General features: G+C 38.8%; 1 protein-coding gene across 2 annotated transcripts in view; it reads right to left on the reverse strand.

Annotated features, from left to right (window-relative positions):
- The window catches only part of ST8SIA1 (ST8 alpha-N-acetyl-neuraminide alpha-2,8-sialyltransferase 1), a 136794-nt gene that overhangs the window by 36556 nt on the left and 74852 nt on the right, over positions 1-25386 (reverse strand). Inside the window, exons 3-4 of one of the 2 annotated variants that reach the window (XM_003906102.5) lie at positions 18980-19089; positions 13055-13147 (exon numbers count right to left, since the gene is read on the reverse strand). In XM_003906102.5, the coding sequence (XP_003906151.1) occupies positions 13055-13147; positions 18980-19089 (203 nt within the window). The remainder of the gene's footprint in view (positions 1-13054; positions 13148-18979; positions 19090-25386) is intronic. The other variant, XM_017945719.2, reaches the window with a different exon arrangement.

Below are 25386 nucleotides of genomic sequence, written 5' to 3' on the forward strand. Positions count from 1 at the left end.
GACTAGAGCTTCACAGAGGGAAAGAAAGGAAGAAGATAAACGGACATTTACGCAGTAACTCCTGTGTGTCAGGTCCTGGGTTCTTGGTTCTATGCTCACCTCTGCTGCTCTCAGGACAAGGTTACCGGAAAGATGTGGAGAATGTTCTGACTCTGAATTAAGTGCATAAAATTTGGAGTTCAAGTTAATCTCATTTAAATCTGGAAGGGCAGGAACGCATACACAAAATCAGGGCTTTATTCATACTGTTTGCCCCTCCAACTCACAGGGCTGTGGTATTGTCAAAATGAGTTAATATTAGGAGAAATTATAAAATAACAAGGCCCTTTTTTAGAGAGATGGGGCCTCACTCTGTCATCCAGGCTGCAGTACAGTGGCATGATCACAGCTCACTGCAGCCTTGAACTCCTAGGTTCAAGTAATCCTCCTATCTCAGCTTCCTAAGCAACTAGGACTATAGGCACCATGTCTGGCTAATTTTTTATTTTTTATTTTTGTAGTGATAAGGTCTCACTATATGGCCCAGGCTGTTCTCAAACCCCTGGCCTCAAGCAATCCTCCCACCTCAGCCTCCTACCTCCCAAAGAGTTGGGATTACAGGTGTGAACCACTGCGCCCAGCCAAGGTCTGCTTTTTAAATATTTTTTTTCCCCATTATAAAGTTTTGCAACTTTGGAAAATGTTGATTTTTTTTTCCTTAGAGATTTTCTCTGAATATAACTACATAAATACAATTTTATATATTTACACATTTATATATTTATTTTTTCACTTAATATTAGAACATGAGCATTTCACCATCTATTAAAACCACTTATGTACATTAATCCATAATATCTTTGCATAATATACCATCAATATGGATATATCATAAGTTACAAAATCACTGGTTCTTTTTTAGTTTTGGAGATATCATTTTGTTCTCATTATCCATTTATGATGTACATAATATGTTTGTGTACAGTAGAGTTTTTTCTTGTTTTTTAGGATGGATTTGTAGAAAAATCATGAAAAGTCTATTTTAAAATAATTATTATATATTTATCTGTCAACTTTACTAAAGGTTTGTTAATTGTAGTAGACTTTTCAAAGTATCAACTTTGGCTTTTTGGCCCCACTCTGTTGTATTTTTGTTTCCAGTTTATTCTTTTCTGGTTTTTGTTGTTGTTGCTGTTCCTCTTTCAACCTTTTGGAGATCCTGGATTTTAAACTGATGCTGTAATGGAATAGGTCTTGAGGGTCTTCAGGAAGGCAATGAGTTTATTTTGAATATGTGAGGGATATAAATTGTTGTCACTCAAGGGCAGACTGTGGCAGATTATATTTTCCAGAGATGGACACAAAAAATCTCCTACCATGCATACTCTTCTAATAATGTTACTTGAAAACTTCCCCCAACAAGAGATGGATCTGTGCTAGAATTCTTCTTTCTTGTACCTGGGTGGGACTTTGTGACTGCTTCAACCAATAGAGTATGATGAAAGTGATGCTAGCGCACTTCCCATGTAAGGCTATTAAAACGTCATGCACTTCAAATTGTTCTGTATGGACACTAGCTTTGGGGGAAGCCAGCTGCCATATAAACAGTCCAACTTCCTGGAGTCGATCATGCTGAGGGTGCCCACACTAATTCACAAGGAGAAACCACACGGAAAGCCCTGAGACTACAGGAAGGGAGATGCTTGACCAGCCCCGGCTATTCCAAGCCTTTGCCATTTCAACTCCAGCCACTATGTGAGACATCATGAGACAGATCTGTTCAGCCTAGTTCTTCCTGAATTCCTGAGCCACAGAAACAGTGAAAGATACTAAAATTATTGCTGTTGCTGTTTAGGACAAAAGGATGACTTGTCACTAAGGAGTAAAAAACTGAAAGAAGAGCTAATAACATTTCGATCTCCCCCTCCCAACTTATGCAATGTCATTTTCCAGTATTTTAGTTGTCTTTTATTTTGATCACACAAATCATCTGCAAAAATAATGTATGATAATAATTATTATTTTATACAGATAAAATGGTTTGGATTTATTGATATGCTTAGCAACTCATTTACATCCCAGATTTTTTTTCTGGAGTAACATACTGTTTTTCTGAGATGTATTCTTCAGATTTCCTCTGAATGAAGGATCTTTGGAGGTAAAAAATTTGTGTCTGTTTTTCAGAAAACATTTTCTATTGAAACAACTATTGAAGACATAGATTGCTGAATATGCATTTCGATGTTGGTAGTTTCTCAGCACTTTGAAGATACTCTTCCACTGTTTCCTGATGTCCATTTTTACTGTTAGAAGTTTGTTTTTAGTATAATTATTCTTTTGCAGGTGATCTGTCTTTTCTTTCTGGCTGCTTTTATAAGCTTCTTATTATCTTTAGTTCTGTTTCACTGAAATTGTCTGTTTGCATTTTAAAAAATTTTAATTGATCTGCTTGATACTTTGTGTTTTCTTTACTTATGGATCACATTAATCATGAATTCTGAAAAAGAATTCTTATCTCTATTTTATAGTTCCACAATTCCACTTTAGCATATTCCTTCTCATTCTATCCATGTTTCTTTGTCTTGCCTTTATATTTTCCATAGCCTCATTATCTGGAAAATTATTTGCTTTGTCTTCCAGTTCACCAATTCTCTCTTCAGTTATGTCTAATTTGATGTCTTTCCATTTCAACAATTATAGTTTTCATTTCTAAAAGTTCAATTTAGTTCTTTTTCAAGTCTACCTACTTAATTTGGATAGTCTCTTATTGACTTCTCATTCTTTTTATTTTCTATAAAAATTACATATTTAGTAATCTACTGCATCTGACAATGCCAATAAGTTCTCAGGCATTAAATTCATCTGTTACTTTTTGTTTGATTTTTGTCTCTGAGAATTTACACTATTGATGGCTTGTGTGCATTTTGAGTGTTTGCTTATGAGCTATCATTTGTTTGAACATAGCATATAAGAATTCCATGAGCTTTCTTCCAGAAGAAATTTGTTTGCTTCTGTTGGAAGCCAAGGGCTGCTACTGACCTGGAACCACATAGACTCCTTCTCAGGGCTTAATATGGGACACCCATTAACATGGTGAGTCCAGAGATTGGTCTCTTTTCTAAGTTTTGATATCTGACTTTTATAATTCTCAGCATTTGGTCTGGTTTTTGTTCCCTCATTTTCTGTTTTTGTTTTTTTGGTGGGAAGGTGGGCATGCAGATATGCTTGGAGATTTCTCTAAATCTGATGAGTACAAAAATGTATTAAATAATATGTTTTATCCAAGAACAAACTGTATTGCAACAGGAGAGTCCTCTTGAGTAGCTAATTTGGATATCAGTCAGAATAGCTTCTACTAGATGCAGTTACATTATCTCGTTTATATCTCTCAACAGTCCTCAAGGTAAATAATTTTATACTCAATTGACATATGGTACATTAAGTAACTAAGGTTACATAGCTAGTAGGTAGGAGCACTTACTAGCACTAGCAGTAGAATTTGAAAACAAACCCATTCTAATCAAAACTTGTGTTCTTCACTGCTGTGTAATATTGCCTCTCAGACACCACCCCCATGTATTCATATTTTTAGGGGCTTTTTCTTTTCTATCTCCTACTTGCTATCTCTAGTCTGAGTTTTATTATCTGCCTTCTAATTCCCTTATTTCAGAACAGATGTTAGAATAAATAGCTATCAATGACTCTGAAGCCTTGATACAAACACTGATAAGCTGCTCTGAGTTTGAAAGAAAAAAAAAAAAAGAAGTCAGACAGCAAAAGAGATATGGAAGTTTTAGGAAGGCAGTTTGAAAAATGCATGTATATTATGTGTACATTGAGTTGTACGTAATTTTAAAGATAAATTGCTATAACCTTCTTGGACCCAAGTTATTTTCCTCAAAGCTCAAGTTATTATTTCAAAAGCACATAAATAATATAAACAATTGTTCCCCCTGTGATTATCTCTATGTTCTCAAATCCCTTTATTAAACTTAGAGGCACTAACCATTGGATAAAATCTCTTCCACTTGTATGCAGATTATACCTCAAAATAAATATTGAGGTCTCATATCAAGTCCCCTTATTGAATTAAAAGTAATGCATTTACAAATTTTAAAAGTTTAACTCCACCATGATTTTTACTACGTTTGTTCTAAACACCTTTCTGTTTCCTAGTTCATGCCAACTCTTTTTTTTTTTTTTTTTTTTTTTGAGACAGGGTCTTGTTCTGCTGCCCAGGCTAGAGTGCAATTATGGCTAACCTAACCCTAACCCTAACCCTAACCTAGCTTTCTGGGCTCAAGCAATCCTCTCACCTCAGCCTCCTGAGTAGTTGGCATTACAAGAACATGCCTCCCTACCCAGCCAGGTTTTTACTATTTTTTGTAGAGAACATTTTTTATAATTTCAGAAGGTAATATGTTTTGTATCTGTGTCCACACCCACATCTCATATTGAATTGTAATCCCCAGTGTTGGAGGTGGGGCCTGATGGTAGGTGATTGGATTATGGCGACAATTTCTCATCAATGGCTTAGTACTATCCCCTTGGTGCTGTCCCTGCAATAGTAAGTGACTTATCATAAGATCTGACTGTTTAAAAGTGTGGCAGCTCGCTCACTCCCTCTTGCTCCTGCTCCGGCCACGTGACATGCCTGATCCCCCTGTGCCTTCTGCCATGATTGTGAGTTTACGAGGCCTCCCCAGATGCTGAGCAGATGCCAACATCATGCTTCCTGTAAAGTCTGCAGAACCATGAGCCAACTGAACCTCTTTTCTTTACGAATTACCCAGTCTCGGCATTTCTTTTTTTGAGACGGAGTCTCGCTCTGCCACCCAGGCTGGAGTGCAGCGGCGCGATCTCTGCTCACTGCAAGCAATGTGGGAATGGACTAATACAGAAGGGTCCCCTCAAATTTATAAAATCCCTTCAATGGACACTACAACCATGGGCACGTCTGCTTCTGTGAGCAACTTCAGGGTTTGAGGTCATCTCATTCAACTTTGTATGTCACGTCCCAGAGTAGATTTCAAGAAATATTTGTTGGCTCTCCTTTTACTCCTCCACCTCCCCGTAAATTTCCAGACCTTCAAATTCCATATGTATACTTTTCTAAAATATATTTGCTCAAGACCAGTCTGACAGTCTAAAGAACTCTCTTTTCCAAATTCTATTTCCATAATTTTGCTTTTCCTACTTCATAAAAGAAAGTCATGCCTCCTATTATCCCAAATACTATAATGATGCATTGCCCCAAAGGATAAAAGCCACTAGGCCACCAAACAAAGAAACATTTCCAAAATACACAGCTTCTGAAATAATATCCCCTGAACAAAAGCAAACATTTATTTAGAAGAAATAGAAAGGAGCTGTGCCTTATTTTGTCCAAGGGACAAACTCTTGATAGTTCCCTGTACTGTATATGTTGAATAATTAAACCTCAGAAGTGAGATGATTATCGTGGGTAACATTATTGTGTAACACTTATTTGAATTAAAAAGGTAGTCCATGTTTTCTGACAAAAAGTTAACTTAATAAATTAATTTCACAAAGAGACTGACTTTGCCATGAGGACATGTAACATGGGAAGAACTAGATCTGCACTTCTGAAATTCTGACAATACATATTTAAAGCTTATGTATGTAATGCCCTCAAAAGTCCATACTTGGCAACAATTTAACCTATGCCACAAAAATTAGGTTAATTAAAATAATCAAGGGAATCGTGGATTTTAAAAATCTTTTAAAGGATATTTGGACACTAACTTGACCACCACACAATATAACCATGTAACAAAATGGCACTATATCCTTGAAATTCATACAAATAAAATAAAGAGTATTTGAACAAAAATGTTTTAAGCCGAAAGGCTACAGACGGTGCATTGATGAAGGGTAATGATATGTATGAATCCTCTGCCTTCCACCTGCAAAGGCCAGCAAAGGAAGAAAAAGGATAATAGTAAGGAGTTTAAAGATCTAGCTGCCAGATTAAAACCACCACTCTCCTCTCTTCGCCCATAAAAATTCAATCAGAGGATGAATGCGACTGCAAAGCCCTTTCTAATCTTATGTCTCAGGCACCCTAACTAATCTTTTTGTTCTGGGTACTGTCAAGAAGAATGCACTCCAAACAAGATATCCTAACAAAGGCTGTAGCAAAGCTCCTTCTTACTGTAGCAAATCTCCTTCTTACCGAGAATTTCTTTCAGATAGAGCAATAAGTATTAACTTCTCTAACTTTCTTTTTGTCACTATAATTCTGTGTGCCTCTCATATATGTGTACTTAATTTTTCTAAAACCTGTTTTATCTTGTTACTGATATTTTCTAACAGAATTTTGTAGTGAAAACTCTTAATGCTTATAACTTCTGATAGAATATTTTTTAGCAGAATCAAGGTTTTGGAGACAGCTATGAAAATTAGCATTTCCACTGCACATCTCTGCCCAATGAGTTTAATTTTTCATCACATGAAAGTACAAGGTAACCACTGATGTCTTGGATTTGCACAGCTTTGAGGGAAGACTACGAGATAGGAATAAAATAATATAAATAGGATAATCTAATATAGAAATACATACTGCCTTTCTCACTTTAATATCATTTCTTCCATTTTACTGGGCCATGATAGTATAGCATCATCTATATTTTAATCCCTACATACAAGTGTTTGCACTTTGTATACCACCCTGTTTACATATACTGCTGGCCACGTGAAGAAGATGCTATGAATGCAGTCTCAGATGTATTTAACCAAAAGTTTCCAGCACTTGCTACCTGTTTGATCCCTTCTATACAATGAAAAGTTGATAATTGGCCGGGCGCGGTGGCTCAAGCCTGTAATCCCAGCACTTTGGGAGGCCGAGGCGGGTGGATCATGAGGTCAGGAGATCGAGACCATCCTGGCTAACATGGTGAAACCCCGTCTCTACTAAAAATACAAAAAACTAGCCGGGCGTGGTGGCGGGCGCCTGTAGTCCCAGCTACTCGGAGGCTGAGGCAGGAGAATGGCGTGAACCTGGGAGGCGGAGCTTGCAGTGAGCCGACCTCGCGCCACAGCACCCCAGCGTGGAAAACGCGAGACTCCGCCTAAAAAAAAAAAAAAAAAAAAAAAAAAAAGTTGATAATTGATGACTTAAAACATTGTATTCCAATTTGAGCACAGAGCTTCACAACACTGACAGTGGTGCTGATAAGGCTTTAACTATATTTCTATTCACATATTTTTATTGGCCAGGTGCGGTGGCTCATGCCTGGAATGCCAGTACTTTAGGAGGAAAAGGCAGGTGGATCACCTGATGTCAGGAGTTCAAGACCAGCCTGGCCAACATGGTGAAACCCTGTCTCTACAAAAAATACAAAATTAGCTGGGCATGGTGGCGCATGACTGTAATCCCAGCTACTTGGGAGGTTGAAGCAGAAGAATCTTTTGAACCGGGGAGGCAGAGGTTGCAATGAGCCAAGATCGCTCCACTGCCCTCCAGCCTGGGCAACAAGAGTGAAAAACTGTCTCAAAAAAAAAAAAAAAATGTTTTTATCAATCCTTATGTTCAAGACACTGAGATCCCTTTTATATAGAACTTACACTCTAGTATACTTCTCTGGAACTCAATTTTGTCAAAAAAGCAAACCGAGAACCTTTAAAATTAACTATAAGTTGTATAGTCCTCCATCACTTAGCATATCTTTTTCTTACGTTTTTAGTAAAGTATATATACTGAAGAGTGCATCTAACATACATGTGCAGCCTAAGGAATCATTATTAAGTTTATATCCATGTAGGCCGGGCGCGGTGGCTCAACCCTGTAATCCCAGCACTTTGGGAGGCCGAGGCAGGTGGATCACGAGGTCAGGAGATCGAGACCATCCTGGCTAACATGGTGAAACCCCGTCTCTACTAAAAATACAAAAAACTAGCCGGGCGTGGTGGCGGGCGCCTGTAGTCCCAGCTACTCGGAGGCTGAGGCAGGAGAATGGCGTAAACCCGGGAGGTGGAGCTTGCAGTGAGCCGAGATCGTGCCACTGCACTCCAGCCTGGGTGACACAGCGAGACTCCGTCTCAAAAAAAAAAAAAAAAAAAGTTTATATCCATGTTACACCAGCCTGGCCAAGAAAAAGAACACTTCTAGCAATCCAGAAGTCCCATTATTCCACACCTGAACCCAATACTCTTCCTACCCTGATAAGTGATTACTTATTATTCCTTACAGTTTTACTTGCTACATCTTTGTCCCTAGCTGTATTGTTAGTTGCTTTTATTTTTATTTTAAATTTTCTTCTTCTTCTTCTTCTTATTATTTTAGAGACAAGGTCTCACTCGACAGACTTTGGTGCAGTGGCACAAACTTGGCTCACTGCAGCCTTGACCTCCTGGACTCAAGCAATTCTGATGCCTCAGCCTCCCAAGTAGCTAGGACTACAGCTGCATGCCGCCATACCCGGCTAACTTTTGTATTTTTTGGTAGAGATGAGGTTTTGCCATGTTGCCCAGACTGGTCTCAACTCCTCAGCCAGTCCACCAGCCTCGGCCTCCCAAAGTGCTGAGATTACAGGCGTGAGCCACTGGGCCCAGCAGCTTTATTTTTAAGTCTTAACCACCTGAAAATAATTTTTGGTATAAGTTATGATGAGGTAGAGGTTTAATTTACTTTATTTTTTTCCCATATGTAATCTAATTATCCCAACATTGTTTTGAAAAATTTATACTTCTTCGCTATTCTCGACTCTTCATATTTATATCTCTGATATAAATATGACATCTGTCATATATATGGTTTATATCTATGTGGAAATATTTGGGAGTATCCTATTCTGTTTCACTGCTCAGTTGGTTTATCCCTGCACCGGAGCCACATTGTCTTAATTATAATAGCTTTTTAACAAGTCTTAACATCTTATAAAGCAACGCTGCCAATCATTTTTTCTTCAAGAGCTTCTTTGTTATTCTCGGCTCTTCATATTTCTACATAACTTTTGAAGTTTAACACACATATACACATGCATGCATCATGAAGATTTCCATTGAAATTTCAATGAATCTGTAGATAGATTTGGGTAGACCTGGTGCCTTTACAATACTGAGTCTTTCAATCATGCACATGGTATTATCAGTACATCTAATCAGGTTGTCTAAAGTGTCTCTCAATAAAATTTCATATTTTTTCCCAAGAGGACTTGCTTTCTTGTTTAATTAAATGTATCATATTATTTGATGCTATTGTAAATGCAATTTTTTCTTATGTTACAAAATGGAATTGGTGTATGCATGTTGATTTGAACAGAAATGTTGTTACATTGAATACTTTTTTTTCTTTTTTTTTTTTTGAGATGGAGTCTCGCTCTGTCGCCCAGGCTGTAGTGCAGTGGCCGCATCTCAGCTCACTGCAAGCTCCGCCTCCCAGGTTCATGCCATTCTCCTGCCTCAGCCTCTCGAGTAGCTGGGACTACAGGCGCCTGCCACTACGCCTGGCTAGTTTTTTGTATTTTTTAGTAGAGACGGGGTTTCACCGTGTTAGCCAGGATGGTCTCGATCTCCTGACCTCGTGATCCACCCGTCTCGGCCTCCCAAAGTGCTGGGATTACAGGCTTGAGCCACCGCGCCCAGCCTGAATACATTTTTTAAAGTAAAGAAACTTTCACTTTTACAAAATTATGTATAACCTGTGAAAATGCTACTGTCTCCTTGTGCAACACATGAATCACAGGGAAAGATCAGAGAGTGTGATGGTGTAATGTTATGAAATATATATTTGATCTTTGACCTTGTAACTCCTAAAATCTTTAGCAACTCCACAGTGATACCTCTTTGCATCTTAATGAGTTGACTGACAGCTGACCAGCCCTTCCAGGTGGGGGCTGTTCACTGGAAAGAATCAAGGCAGGATTCTAGGGTTGGGATTTTCAGGCCCACTCCCTGACCTCTGGGGAGGAGAAAAGGGTTACAGGTTAAGTTGATCACCAGTGGTTAATGGTTTCATCAATCATGCCTGCTAATGAAGCCTCCATAGAACTCCAAAAGGACAGGGCTTGGAGAGCTTCCAGATAAGAAGGTGGGGGTTTCTGGAGGGTGATGTGCCCACGGAGGGCACAGAAGCTCCGCGTCCCTTCCCCCATACCTCATCCTATGCACTCCTTCATCTGAATCCTTTGTAACATAATAAACCAGTAAATGTAAGTAAGTGTTTCCTTGAGTTCTGTGAGCTGCCCTAGCAAATTAATCAAACTCAAAAAGAGAGTTGGGGGAACCCCAACTTGAAGCCAGTCAGTGAAAAGTTCCAGAGGCCTAGATTTGTGACTGGTAGGGGTTGGGGGTAGTCTTGTAGGACTGAGCCCTCAGTCTGTGGGATCTGACACTATCTGTAGATAGTGCTGGAATTGAATTGGAGATACCCCACTGGTGTCTGCTGCAGAACTGCTTGCTTGCTTGGTGTGTGGGGGAAAAACACAAACACATTTGGTGGCAGAAGTTTTCTATGTTGATTATTCTGGGAAAACTCTATTGTCTCCTTGGGCAACATATGGATTTTGGAAAAAGATGAGAGGGTGTGATGGTGTAATATTCTGAAATATATATTTGAGATCTTTGATCTCATTTCGTGGCATACAACGCCTAAAATCTTTAGAAACTCCACGGTGTTATCTTTTTGCATGTTAATGAGTTGACTGAGGCCCTATGCAGCTTCAGGGTGGGGGCTGGTCCCTGGAAACAGCCAGACACCCCCCAACCTTGGTTCTTTTCACAGTCTTCTGTGTTGTAGTGTGAAAACAGAGAAAAAGCAGTTGGTCAGCAGTGACCAGAGATGGTCTCTGGTTGAGAGCATGGGCTTTGGAATAAGAGAGGCCTGGGTGAAGTCCCAGGCGATTATTAGCAGCTGTGTGTATGAACAGATTCCTAGATTCACCACATCACAGGATCCTTCTGTCAAATGCATAAATTAAAATAGCTCCTGCCTATTAGGATTGTTTTAAGGATGAAGTGAGGCACTACCTAGAAAGAGCACAGAACCTGGCACACAGAAATGTGAACGAAATACTTACCAACGTTAGTGATAATGATTCTTGCTTGTCCATGCATGTTTTCTTCACAGTGAGCTTAAGTCTTAAAAAACAGTTCTACTTTCCTCTTCAAAATTTAATTTTTGACTGTCCTTCCTCCATTTGTATTTATATTTTTCCCCAAAAAACAATCTCTCCCTCTCCCTCCCTCCCTCGTTTCCTCCCTTCCTCTCTCCCTCAGCTTGTTCTAAATCTTGCTCTGAACATTCTTTTTCACATTGCTTTTTAAATCTTACAACAACTCCACATATTCAGGTAGAAAAACAGAATCTTCTGGTCTTGGATACAATATATTAAATGTTTCATTTCCCTCCAAAGGAACATGTGTTCCTGCTTAAAAGTTATTTTATTCCCAAATCAAAATAATAGTCAAAGATGTCACCTTTGGGGGAAACTGGGTAAAGACTATGTAGAACCTTCTTGTAAATTGTTTTTTGCAATTTTCTGTGAATCTATAGGTATATAAAAATAAATTGTTTTAATAAAAAAATTTCTTGTAAGTGTTCTCATTTCTTCTTTGTACTTTTCTGTTTGATTTCTTATAATGAATATATATTTGCATTGAAAAACAATAAAATTACTCTTACAAGAATAAAAATAAATACATTTATATGGATTACATTTCTAAATATAAACTATAAATGCATTAGAAAAATTCAGGATTTTTTTTCGTGGAAGGGAGGAGCATCAGAGTAAGAAAGATCATCCAAAGAAAGATTGTTTTTTTAAAAGAAACCATAAAGGAAAATACTAAAAAGTCTCATTGCATAAAAATTTTTAAATTGCAATAGAATATAAATTAAAATATATGTAACAGGCTAGAAAAAAATATTTGATACAAAGACTTAATATACATAATATAGAGTTCCTATAAATCAATAGAAAAATATTTTTAAAAGCAAGTCGAAAGTAGGCAAAAAATACAAAGAAACAGAAGAAAAAATACTAATAGTCAATACCCACTCAGCTCTTCTTATATTCAGAAAAATGCAAATTAAGTCAAATATAATGTATCCTTTTTTTCCACAAATAGTATTGTTTTTCCATATGGGTAACAATCAGTCTTATCCATTATTGAAGATAAATGGTACATTTTGGGGAGGGTAATTTAACAATATCTCCCAAAATTAAAAGCTGATTGCATTTCTAGATATGTATTTTATGGGAATACTTATGAACCAAAACAAGTAGTGCCACACTGTGAAAAAGTGAACACACATGCCGTTCACTTGGATGGGACTTATTTAGATGACAAGCGCCTGGGCCCAGAACATCTGGATATTTCACTCCTAATTGCTAGGGGACACAGAAGGACCTAAAGCAATGCTTGATTCCTCCTTCTCTACAATGAACAATCCTTGGAGAAACAGCTGATAGCTCGCTGATGCACTTCATCAATTAGAGACTGACCCCGCCCCCGCCGAAGCTCCCACAGCAGCTTCCCAGATTCCAGGGAATTTCAAGATTTCTGGAATTGATACTAGAACAAGAATTTTACAACTGCTCTCCCAAATATGATTGAATATAATATAATGTAATGTGATATAGTATACTATAACCACATATTCTTGTACATTCTGACAATATTGCTATTGTAAAGCATGCATGGATTGGCCAAAGCAATGTAATGGATTAGCCATTGCTTTGTTTTTATTCTTGATATTAATTCAGTTCACAGTTGCCAATCAATAAATTGGGACCGAAGTCAACAAACTGAAAAGTAGCAGTAATGAGGAAGCAGAATATTGTGCTGTTCTTTAAGCAAAACAATTGATCTTCTTGTTATTTCTACCATCTCTAAAGGCAAGAAACAGAATCCCAGAGGACGCATAAAATACTGTTTGGATTCCCATAATCCTGCTTTCCTTATTTACAATTCCCTTCTTCATCCTTCCTGCCTGTCCGGATGGTTTTCCTCTTGATTTCCCAAACTGAACTATGCTCACTGCCTTTGAGATGCTAAGTACTTGAGAAGACTTCATCTTCATTCATCACAAACAGAAGTCATAAACTCTTACCTTTGCCGAATTATGCTGGGGTTAGCTGTCACTAAATGACTTTTGGATCCAACATCTTTAGTGTATTCACTTGACAAAGGAGGGAGATTGCATCTAGAGAAACAAGAACAAACATTTTGGAATGATTCGCATATTTTAAATCATCAGTTAGAATAATACAAATAGAAATTTTATTAATTCTAGCTCAATTCACAAGTAACTGTTTCTTTTTTTAACCACCTCTCCCTTTCAATAGACATTAGATGAATAATTAACTATCAGCATCTTCCAAATGCTATCATAAAAACCACTCCTGTTTAGGAAGAAAGATAATGTCAGCCAAAGGTGTAAATGATCTACAAAAAGAAAGAGACAGTAACTAGGAGGTATTTCTTCCATTCAAAATATTTTTGAGAGGGTAGGACAGACATTCTTAGACCTGAATTAGAGCTCAGGACAGTGTGGTACACTAGAGGACATGGGACCTACAGTACCTCTGCACACTCATAAACCTCAAAAGACAGGGAAGAATTAATATATTTTCTGGTGTTTTTCTTTCTTTTTCCAAAATCTAAATTATAAAAGTGCATTCAGGGCCATGTGCTATTCACTTAAATCACAGCATGTCTGACTGTGTGTGTGGCCAATGCACAGGCTGATTACTGCTGAAGGCATAATGGCTCATCATCCAAATAAATGCAGTGATCCACCATCCCAGTTCAGCCAAAGGAAAGAGTACAGGTGATGTTTCCCTGGTGATGGGAATAGCCACTCCACTCCCACTCCCACTCCCAAAACACCACCCTGCCCTAGTTCCTTTCCTTGGCCGCCATGTCTTATAAATGCTTACAATGGGAAATATGACCACCCCAAATTCAAATCCCATGGCTTTCTGCCTGTGGAACATTAGGCAAGTTAATTTATTTGCCTGACTTCAGTTTTTCCATTACACAACATGAGGATGATGATTTTTCCTCTTTTATTGAATTGTTGTAAGGATTAAAAATGGTATGTAATAAAAAAATCCCCTAACCTTGATGTGTACACTTAGTAAATATTAAAAAATATCACAAATCAGATATAGCATACAAAAATAATTAAATATACATTTATTATCTATGAAAATGCCAATTGGGCCTATAGTTTCCATTAAGCTTTCTTTTATTACTGAGTCCTCATTTCTCCTTTCCAACCATATGTCTAACTTGATTCCTACCACATTAGGGCATCTGTAACTTTTTATTACTTCAATAAACAAAAGCATCACTTACTTGTAGGTAAAGATATCTTACAAATATTGCAGTCTCTGCTAGTTCCCCAACAACTAAATTTTCCCTACAAATTACCCCCAGTATCCAGGCACCCACTCAGCTGATCAGCTCAGGTTCTCTGATTTTGTCTCTTATTTACCCTGTGAGCGTCACCACATCAAAGCATCCTAGGCAGAAACTTGTCTCAGTTGATTTAGAAGCTTCTTTTTATCTGCTCTTTGGTGATAAGATACTGTTTTTTCTGGTAGCTGCCAACAGGTCAGTTAACCAGTCAGTGGCTTTTGCTGAATGCCCACTGAAAGCATACAGTGCTTGGGGGTGGAGCCCAAGTCAGAGAACCTACTCTTGAGGTATGTACAAGAGTAGATAGAGTGGTTGCCCCATATCCCATGTGGTGTTTCCTGAGGATTCTCATGAGGGAGTGAGTTTATGCATCAACAGCCAGGCTCATCCGGTTGTGGTAACGGATTGTGGTCTTGTGATTTAATTGATCCTTGCAAAGAGGAAGATGACTTCCAGGATAAAACACAGACTAAAATTTGGATACTTGTCTCTTAAAGCAGCTTTGATCTTAATTGCCCTTGGAAGCATGTGAGAATCAGCTATGTTATGCTAAAACTGTAAATTCTGAGTATTGCTGGAGAGTGCTGTCAACGTGTTTTGTCATTATTAAACAAACTGGTTTTCATGAGCAAACACTTTGTTTTCCTGTGTGTTTCATGGCTCATGTGTCTGGGTCTTTTCATATCTACTGCCACAGAGTAATAGCTCAAGAAAAACTTGCAGTTATTTATTATCGTCTAGAACAGAGGGATTCATGCTTAAAATCGTAAAGATAACATTTTGTATGATTTTTAATGTATTTCCAGAAAATAACGACAATACATTTTGGTGTAAGTTCTGGGTAAACTTTTTCTTTAAGTGCAAATATCTGTGACACTTTCCTGTATCTCTTCTCTCAGGAAAAGCACACCATAATTTTAGTTCCTCAACTCATAAATTGATAATTACAAAGATGTACACAAAAGGCACATTTAATAAAGTCAAATTGTTTTAATAAGGCATATTTGTGGTGTAAAATGTTTCAAAGTTTGCATTATCGCTGTTGGCACAATTAACAAATATTAATGACTGAAGTGTCTTAGCAACTGTACTCATGATCTTAAAAGAGATCTGATCAGAGAATTAACAAGAAATGAATATTCTTTGAATTGGGATGTGGAAGTAAGTGGGAAATGGGCTTGATAGAAAGAAATCTTAAAGTAGAAAAATCACAAAATCCCTTTACATTTTTTATATATATGTGAGTATACAAAACATACATTTGAGCATAATTCAAAAGGCACCAAAATTATGTTCCCTCATTCATGTCCCCAAGTTAACCAGTTCCTTTTGAGGATGCAATCCCTGTTAACTTTTGTCTGGTAAACCTTCCCAATAAATTGAATTCAACAATATTATTTTTTAAAGTATTGCTTTTGGCTACAGAGCAAATGCTTACTTTGAGAAATGGGAAATTGATTTTCAGCACTAGAAGATGTGTTTGAAAACATTTAAGCAGAGAAAATTATGAAATTGTTGTATCCTACTCCTAGAAGACACTTTGAACTGTAATCTGGTACATCACTGTGTACAGGCAGCACTACTTTTTGATGTTGTCTCTCAGTACATCTGTCCATCACACACCCTACAGTCTAGGACCAGACATACGACATGCTTTCTGATCTACATTTATTCATTAAATGTTACATTTTGAATATATAATATCTCGATATATTAAGCATGCTCCAAAATGCATATTAAGCAATGATTTATTAATAGATCTGTAAATGGTCAAATAATTTTAAAATAATTTATCAACTTTTATTACTCCTATAATTTAAACTATACATAAGGCTTTTAAAAATTAAAATGTGTCATAAAACAGCACTATTCTTGAAATTAAATCAAAGGCATATGCATACATAGTTCTTGTTATGGTGCTACCTTCTTTGAATTCTTTCAGCCCTCATCTCCTCATATTTTAGAAACATTATGCTCAATATTGTGCCAGGCACTCTAATCAGAAGCACCCTTTAATTCTGAACTTGAATATATCAACATCAGATTGCATATAAAGCCAACAAAGTCTTGTTTACTCGTGATAAATATGGCCCACTGGAAATAATAGATAACACTCTATGGTGCCTAAGCCTAGTCTTCTACATGTTAGCACATGTCCATCTTCACAAATGGATGACACACACACATACACACTCATGAATAATACAAAAATACATTTATTATACTGCACGAAGTGTATTTACACTTCCACATGTATCAAGGCCACTTGAAATCACTTAACTTCTTTGAATCCGTGAGTTGAATACTATGTATTCCTTCTTTCTTACATAATTTTTGGAAAGAGCACATAAACTAATAATACTCAAGAGCAATTTGAAAATATAAACTAAACTACATAAACGGTGTTACAATTATACGGTATTCATACAGTCATAGATAGAGTAAGAGTTGCCATAGTGGGAAGGGCCTGAGGAACTGACTACTCTGCTTCCTCCTACAAATTAGAAAGCCGGGCCCCAGCAAGGGTAAAATAATGCACTGTAGGTCACAGACCTAGTCAACAACAGCAAGGACTTGTCTCCTACCTCTCTGTGTTCTTTGCTGGCTCCTCAGCCTCACCTAATGCCAAAATACTGAAGAGGGTGCCTGAAGGTGCCTCAGGGCTCTGCTCTCACCTATTCATGCTCTCTAGGTGATTTTCTCCACTCCAATACCTTAAATACCTCTCTGGCTCCATCTCAAGCCATTCTCCCCACTGTTCATGTCATTGCAACAGCACTTGCTGTCGTTCTCACCTTGGGCCCTTGGGTTGTTTCTCTGCTTAGGGTGAAATGAAGAGAAGACTCAGCTCAGACACCACTTCTCTTGAGAAGCTCCTGTGTGTCTGAACTCCCCCACGGTAGCAAGCACATCTCTAGGACATAAATTCATTACAGGATTGTTCAGCACACCATTCCCAGAGCCAGCTCAAGGCCCATAGGTTATGGGTGCTCAGTGAGCAGGTGTTGCATTGACTGGAACTAAAAGAATTACATTTGTACTTTTTCCATTTTTCTATTATTTGTATATATTGAAAAGAAAAACTGCAATATAGAGGAAAAACTACGCTGGGGGTACCTGTACGAAGGAAAGGTGGGTAGACAAGGATCTAGACTCTCCTGCAGGCTTCAACAAGTGAGAAAAAATGTCTTTCAGGGAGACTAACTCCGAGAGAGAACTTAGCCCCCACAAGTACATGGCTTCTCTTGAAACTCTCTCAAATAAAGTCTTTACTCTTCCCTCTCCCACTTAGCTCAGGGCTCAGAGGTGGCTTAGCATTCTCTCAGCTACCTTTTTTCCACTCCTAGACTGTTACTCATTTATACCTAAAAATAAACAGGAATACAAAATCTCGCTCAGCTTTCTGTCCTCGGTGTTGCTGCAGTCTTCACCTTCCTGGCCACAGAGTCTGCTGGCACTTGGTTCATAGTCATTTCTACCTCAATGAGACTTGAGGGTCCACCTGAAAGGCCTCTCAGAGTCTATCCTCAAGGTTCCTTTATTTTCTCAATAACAAATGTTTTCTTTTTCTACAACATGTCCACTCATCCCCCAGATACCCTGAGCTCTGAAATCTTGCCCTCCAGAAAGCCATTCTTTGACTTTAGCTGCTTCTTCTTATTCCACGTCTCCTTCATTCACAGCCAGGAGCCACAACTGACCTCACCCCTGCTCTGAATGACCCCATCATTTTTCCCTTTCCTTTCTCTTTCACTCATCTCAGAGCTCTCTTCCTGCCCAGCCCAGATTTCAAGGTGTGTTACTTTACACTCTCTCTAGCCAGAGCCCTCCAAGTTGTCACTCCCTGTCCTTCCTCCCTCTCACCCAGATAATCCCAAACCTGTCTTTATCGAATCACTTGCTGTCTTTCCTTCTATGCCTGGCTGGTAAGCATGTCTGGGCAGAATCACCCAGCAGTGCAGGCTGCTGCCACTACAGTTTGGCAGTCTCTGCCCCTGGCTGAATATGTCTCAGCCATTCCTTTTCATCTCCTGCAGGGGCCTCCTGTTTTTCCTGGAACAGATGTGCACATCACCAATCTGCTCAGTCCCTTTACCAAGCATCCTCCTTGTTCGAAATTTACCCCTGTTTCTTTGTTCCAGTTTTCCCACTCACTCAAAGATTTAATCTGTCTTCAAATCCCACTTGCTACTTACACATGCTTTGGTGAAAAACTAACAATATGGTATAGAATAAAATGAATCCATTAAAACATTTATTCACAGAGAGTTGCCCTTAAGGAAAAGAACAATTTAAAAAGTCAGAATCACCTGGCTGTACAATCTAAAATGAGATGTGAGATTTTCCACTTTCCCCTGTTCCCTTTATTCACAGCAGAGTGGGTATCTCTGTTCCGCCTGAGCCTTCTCGGCTTTGTACTTTCTCGGGGCATGTTCCCTCATTCCCCTTACCTCTCTCCTAAACTCACTTGTCTATGAGCTGGAAGTGAAGCTAAGGAGCGTGCTACAACTGATTAATCACAAGTGACTAGTTTTGAAAAGCCCCAGGGCTTATGGGAGGGGTGGGGAAAAGGAGAGAAGGCAGAGGCCGCGCTGTGGGTGCTCTCTCTTACCGCATGACAAAATTTGCTTCATCTATTTGACGGCCACAGCCACTCTTCTTCAGAATCCCACCATTTCCCACCACCGCGCATTTCTTCAATGGCAGCTGGAATGGGGTTGCCTAGCAACAGAAAACAAGGCGGGTTTTCACTGCAAAGAACACACAACTGCTCACAAAATCATTGTTTACAGCAGACCCTTTGGAGGAATTTGACTGAAGACTGGGTCGAGCAAAAAAGAGCATGTGAAAAGAAAGATGCCAAGAAGTCTGTAAGGAACAAACTCGTCTGTTGCCTTGGAATTTAAAAAGCAAAATTTTAAAAAGCCTCCCTGAAGTGTATTTAAATATAACAACATTTTTTTTTCATCTCCAATTGGCCATGCACATAGTAGAAGGTGTTTGCTAGGGAAATTAAAAAAAAAAAAAAAAAAAAAAACTAAACACAGGATTATTTTTAAAGCCATTAAGCTGGAAACAAATGAGCTCCTTTCTCCTCTGTGATTGCAAACTCATTCATTCATACAATCGGCCATTCACTCAACAAATGTTTCTGAATATTTCCTTTGCTAACTGTTGGGGAGAGATACATGCGACAGAAGTCACAGGCCTGAGGGTTCACAGTTCGGGATGTGAGGAGAGAAAGGGATGATGAGAGTGTGAAAATATATACCTAGGTAACAAACTCTATTATAATGCTGAAGTTGCTGCCAAAGAGATACCGACCGAATGTTATGGGGCAATCCACAAGGAAGAAGAAGGTGTTTCTGCTGAGCCACCTCAGGGGAAGCTTTCTCACCTGAGCTGAACCTTAAAGAATACGTAGGATGATGGTTTCCAGCTGCATCCATGTCCCTACAAAGGAAACGAACTCATCCTTTTTTATGGCTGCGTAGTATTCCATGGTGTATATGTGCCACATTTTCTTAATCCAGTCTGTCACTGATGGACATTTGGGTTGATTCCAAGTCTTTGCTATTGTGAATAGTGTTGCAATAAACATACGTGTGCCTGTGTCTTTATAGCAGCATGATTTACCTGGACACAGGAAGGGGAACATCACACACTGGGGCCTATTGAGGTGGGGGGAAGTAGGGAGGAATAGCATTAGGAGATATACCTAACGTGAATGACGAGTTAATGGGTGCAGCACACCAACATGGCACATGTATACATATGTAACAAACCTGCACATTGTGCACATGTACCCTAGAACTTAAAGTATAATAATAATAATAATAATAATAATAATAATAATAATAAAGAATACGTAGGATTCCTCCAGGCACGGAACGCAGCACAAACAATGGCACAGAAGTATTTGCTGAGAGTAATGCTGTGTTTATGAGCTAATGAACACTCTGGGTGGGTCTGTCTGGAACTTAGGATCCACTAAGGGGCAAGTGGCTTGTGCAGAACCAGATAGCATGTGACCTTCCTTCTGCCAGCACTGAACTGGACTGCAAAGAAAATGTTCAATGTATCTGAGTGTTCCCTGAAGTGCTATTTATAGAATGAATATGAAAACCCAGCAATAGCCCCTGAAAGTGAAATGCGTCATTCGGTCACTTCTAGCTGGGTCAGCAAGAACTGCCAGGTACAGAATTTCCTGCTTGCTGAAACAACGCACAGCAGCTGGAGTTCTTTAGGGAAAGACCTTACATATCTACAGCTGGCATCAAAAATAACCACCCTAGATGAATCTCAGGCAAATAATATGGGTTATTCCAAAAGAATAAATTCCATAAGTATATGAATATACACTGTAAGGGCCTCATATAGGCAGGAAGTAGTTAAACCAAAAATAAAATTCCAGGTGTTTCTGTATTCATTGGTAGCTGAGGTGGCAACTTAATGCAGTACAAGAAGAGGATTTTAATCCTCTGATTTCTAGTTGTCAAAGGAACAGCCAGAGCTATGGAAATATTGTTCATAAAAATACAGTACTTAAAGTGTAATGTCTAAGCATTTGCCAGCAGAGTTAAGAATTTCCTGCATTACTACACCAGAGACCAGCCCAACAAACATCAGAGCAGATCCAGAGTGGAGGGACGGGCAAGAAATAGAGGAGGGCTTGGAATCAACACTAGAAAAACATCAGTTAAAGCTATAATTTGTTAGGTGAAGATTTAAATGCTTATATTCAAAGTAGCTGTTTGTTTATTCCACAGGTATTTACAAAGTGCCTACTATGCATCAGGCACTGCCCTGGGTGACAGGGACATAAGTAAAAATTCCTGTTCCCACAGAGGTTATATTCTACTGTGGAAAACAGACGATAAGTAAAGATAAATGAGTAAAATGAACAGTGGGTCAGATGGTGACATAAGCTTTGGAAAGGAAGAAAGCATTGCCATGAAAGGATTAGGAGATGCTTTCGGAGAGCAACTGCAATTATTATTATTATTATTTTCTTTTGAGACAGAGTCTCGCTCTGTCACCCAGGCTGGAGTACAGTGGCACGATCTCGGCTCATTGCAACCCACACCTCCGGGGTTCAAGTGATTCTCCTGCCTCGGCCTCTTGAGTAGCTAGGATTACGGGTACACGTCACCATGCCCAGCTAATTTTTGTATTTTTTTTTTTTTTTTTTAGTAGAAATGGGGTTTCACTAGGTTGGCTAGGCTAATCTCAAATTCCTGACCTCAGGTGATCGGCTCACCTCTTCCTCCCAAAGTGCTGGGATTACAGGAGTGAGCCACCACACCTGGCCCCAGGAACGACAATTTTAATAGGGTGATCAGTGAGCAAATTCCTATAGGAGCTGAGGTAGTGAGCCTCACAGATCTCTGTGGGAACCCCTGGGGCAGAAACCCTAAGGAGAAAACATTCCTGGGATGGGAAAGGGGGAGCAAAGAGCCTGTTGTGTCTGGAGATGAAGAAGCGAGGGAGGGAGAAGTAGGAAGGATATCGGAGAGTAGACTAGTAGAGAGGTTGGGGAATACATTCTGAAGGGCCTTGTAGGGTATTGTAAAGACGTAGGTTTTGATTCTAAGATGAGAATCAAGTCAACGTTGGGTGTGCAAAGGAGTGACATTATGACATATTTTGGAGCAATCACTATACTGCTATGCGAACAGGCTGTAGAATGTCATGGGCAGAAAGAGAGAGACCAGATAGGAGTCTTTTGTAAGAGATTTTGGTAACTGTTGAACCAGAATATGTCCAGAATCTGGCTGCTTCTCACACTACCCTATCACTGTCGCTAGGAATAGTGAGAAGTAGCTAGGTTCTGGACATATTCTGGAGACAGAGCTAACTGGTTTTGCTGATACAATGGAAACAGGGCAAGAGAAAAAGAGAGAAATCAAGGATGATGCCAAGAGTTCTGGCTTGAACAACTGTAAAGATAGACTTGCAATTTACCAACATATGGAAGATTACAGGAGGAGCAGGTTTCTGGGGAATGATTTGGAGTTCAATCTTAAATATGTCAAGTGCATGATGTCCTTTAGATACCCAGGTGGCAATGTCAAGTAGGCAAGTGAATATATGACTATGCAGTCAGGGAGTTGGTCTTTCCTGGAGATAGAAAATAGAGAGTGATCAGCATGGGTATTTAAAGTCGGGAGACTGGATGGTGAATGAGTGCAGATGGAAAAGAGAAGAGGTCTAAGAATTGTCCAAGTTAAAAAAAAATTGTGTCTCAAGAAGAAAGGAAAAAAAAAATACATCAAATGCTACTGATGGATTAAGTAAGACAAGAGCTGAAAATTGCCACGGGACTTAGCAACAGGAAGGTCACTGGTGACCTCGAAAAAGGCAAATTTAGTTCAGCGATAAGAACAAAAACCTGATCTGAGTAAGCTATACATGTACATTTGCATATTTATTTTCATATAGCTTATTTGAAAAATCTGGGTTCACTCATCCTCAACTAATATTTAGTTTGCTTTATAAAAGCCAACTAAAAATCCCTTTAATTGTTGTTAAAGAGTGGTTCTTGCTTGAACCTATTAGACCGGGAATTCCAGGTTTTCTGTCAGGAATCTGGCCCCAAAACAAACAGATCTTGAAAGTAGCAACATAGTCCTAGATATAAACAGTACCTCCTAACTTCCATACTGTGGAACTATGGAATTGGAAGATAGGCTGTCAAACCCCTCTGTATTCTGCTTCCTGTCCTAGAAGGGATCTAACCTCACACAGGTTTTCATGAAATTATATGAGTTTGTGGATGTCAAGCATCTAACCAAGCCAGTGGCATGGAAGTCCATTCATCTTCCTTCCCTTTTTCATTTCTTTCCTCCTTCTAGCAGAGTCTCCTTGGCTTGCTCAAGCCACGAAGTGCCTAGATTTCATGGTTTCTGTAGAACATGGTAAAATAGTAATTTATCACACTACCTTAAAAAATTAGTAATAATTTTATTAACAGAAAACTTAGCTATTCTATCCATGCACTAGTAAAATACCATCCCCCTAAAGCCCTCAAACAGAAGTCCAGGGGTTTAAAAACAAAGCCATTTTGACTTTTTATTGACAAGCAATTTCATTTCATTTCAATAAATATTTCTTGAGTGCCTGAGTGTACTCTCTGGGCACTTATAATACATCAATGAACAATAACAGCACACCAAAGCCTATTTACAGACAAAAAACTTAACTGAGAAAATACTATGATTTTTTTAAAGTAATTGAGATAATACTCTCATTAACACTCACAGAATACCTCCTCAATTTCTCAGCTTGGCAATGGTCCATGTTTTCCAGAATGATGTATGAACAAGATGTTTTCCTTTTTGAGTCTACTTATATAGAAAGAAGTTTGGTCATCCATTGCCACATGAATATTATTATTTTAACAGAGAATATTTTTATTAAGGCATTGCACGCTGTCTTTTCAAATGTGTCTCCTTGTACCTATGCAAGAAAATAATCTACTGGATTTGAGAATATAATATACTATAATACTCTTGCTAACTTTAAAAAATCTATTCTAAACACAAGGATAAATTAGACAGGTTAACTATAGTAATGAGCTCAAGCGTTTTTTTCTTTTTTCTTTTCTTTCTTTTTTCTTCCCTTTTTTTTTTTTTTTTTTTTTTTGAGACAGGATCTAGTTCTATGTCACCCATGCTACAATACAATGGTGCCATCACTGCTCACTGCAGCCTTGATCTCTCAGACCCAAGTAATCCTCCTGCCTCAGCCTCCCAAGTAGCTGGAATTATAGGTGCGTGCCACCACACATGGCTATTTTTTGTATTTTTTGTAGAGACAAGATTTCGCCATGCTGCCCAGGCTGGTCTCGAACTCAGGTTGAAGCAGTCTGCTCGTCTCAGCCTCTCAAAGTATTGAGATAAGGTATGAGCCACTGCGCCCAGCCTCAAAGATTTCCTATTCTTTCTCAGCCACTAACCATCCTATGCCTCAAAGATTTCCTATTCTTTCTCAGCCACTAACCATCCTATGGATCTTTGTCCAAAGTTTTTTTTATCTGTAACTGTTCCATCTGTTAATGGCCATCTTATTAGTGACCATATTATATTAATCATCTGGATTGAGATTCAGATTTGTCAGGCCCCTCAACCTTTCAGTGCCTCATTGGAAACAAGGCATGATAAAAAACCATCTGTTTCATCTTCCAGGACTATTATGAGACTTAAAATAAGGTGAGGCATTGACCATTATCAGGAACCTTTGAAGTCCCATATAAATATATTATATTAATTCATTATTATGTACTAACAAAATTGCATTCCTTAGGGGAAAGTTAGTATTTTGCTAGAGCACTGTGATATTTAGTCTATATTTGTGTGAGATATTTTCAATTTCAAATTTATTTTCAATTTTATATAGTAGTTGTCTGTTTTGTTTGTTTGTTTGCTGTTTGTTTTGAGACAGGGTTTCACTCTGTCCCCAAGGCTGGAGTGCAGTGGTCCAATCACGGCTCACAGCAGCTTCAACCTCCTGGGTTCAAGCAATCCTCCTGCCTCAGCCACCAGAATAGCTGGGGCTATAGGCGCATACCACCATGCCTGGCTAATTTTTATTTTTTGTTTTTTGGTGTTTTTTTGGTAGACACGAGGTTTCACCACGTTACCCAAGCTAATTTATATAGATTTTGAACAAATCAATCTTTTTGGTCATTGGTCCTTTGAGGGTGTATTTGTTTGTTTGTTTGTTTATTTGTTTGTTTTGAGACAGAGTCTCATTCTGTCACCCAGGCTGGAGTGCAGTGGTGCAATCTTGGCTCACGGCAACCTCGGCCTCCTGGGTTCAAGCAATTCTCCTGCCTCAGCCTCCTTAGTAGCTGGGATTGCAGGTGCACACCACCACACTCGGGTCTTTATTTTTGTATTTTTAGTAAAGATGGGGTTTCACCATGTTGGCCAGACCTCAGGTGATCTGCCTGCCTCAGCCTCCCAAAGTGCTGAGATTACAGGCGTGAGCTACCGTGCTCAGCCAAGGGTGTATTTA

This window comes from Papio anubis, chromosome 9, assembly GCF_008728515.1.
Source record: "Papio anubis isolate 15944 chromosome 9, Panubis1.0, whole genome shotgun sequence".
Classification (NCBI taxonomy): Eukaryota; Metazoa; Chordata; class Mammalia; order Primates; family Cercopithecidae; genus Papio; species Papio anubis.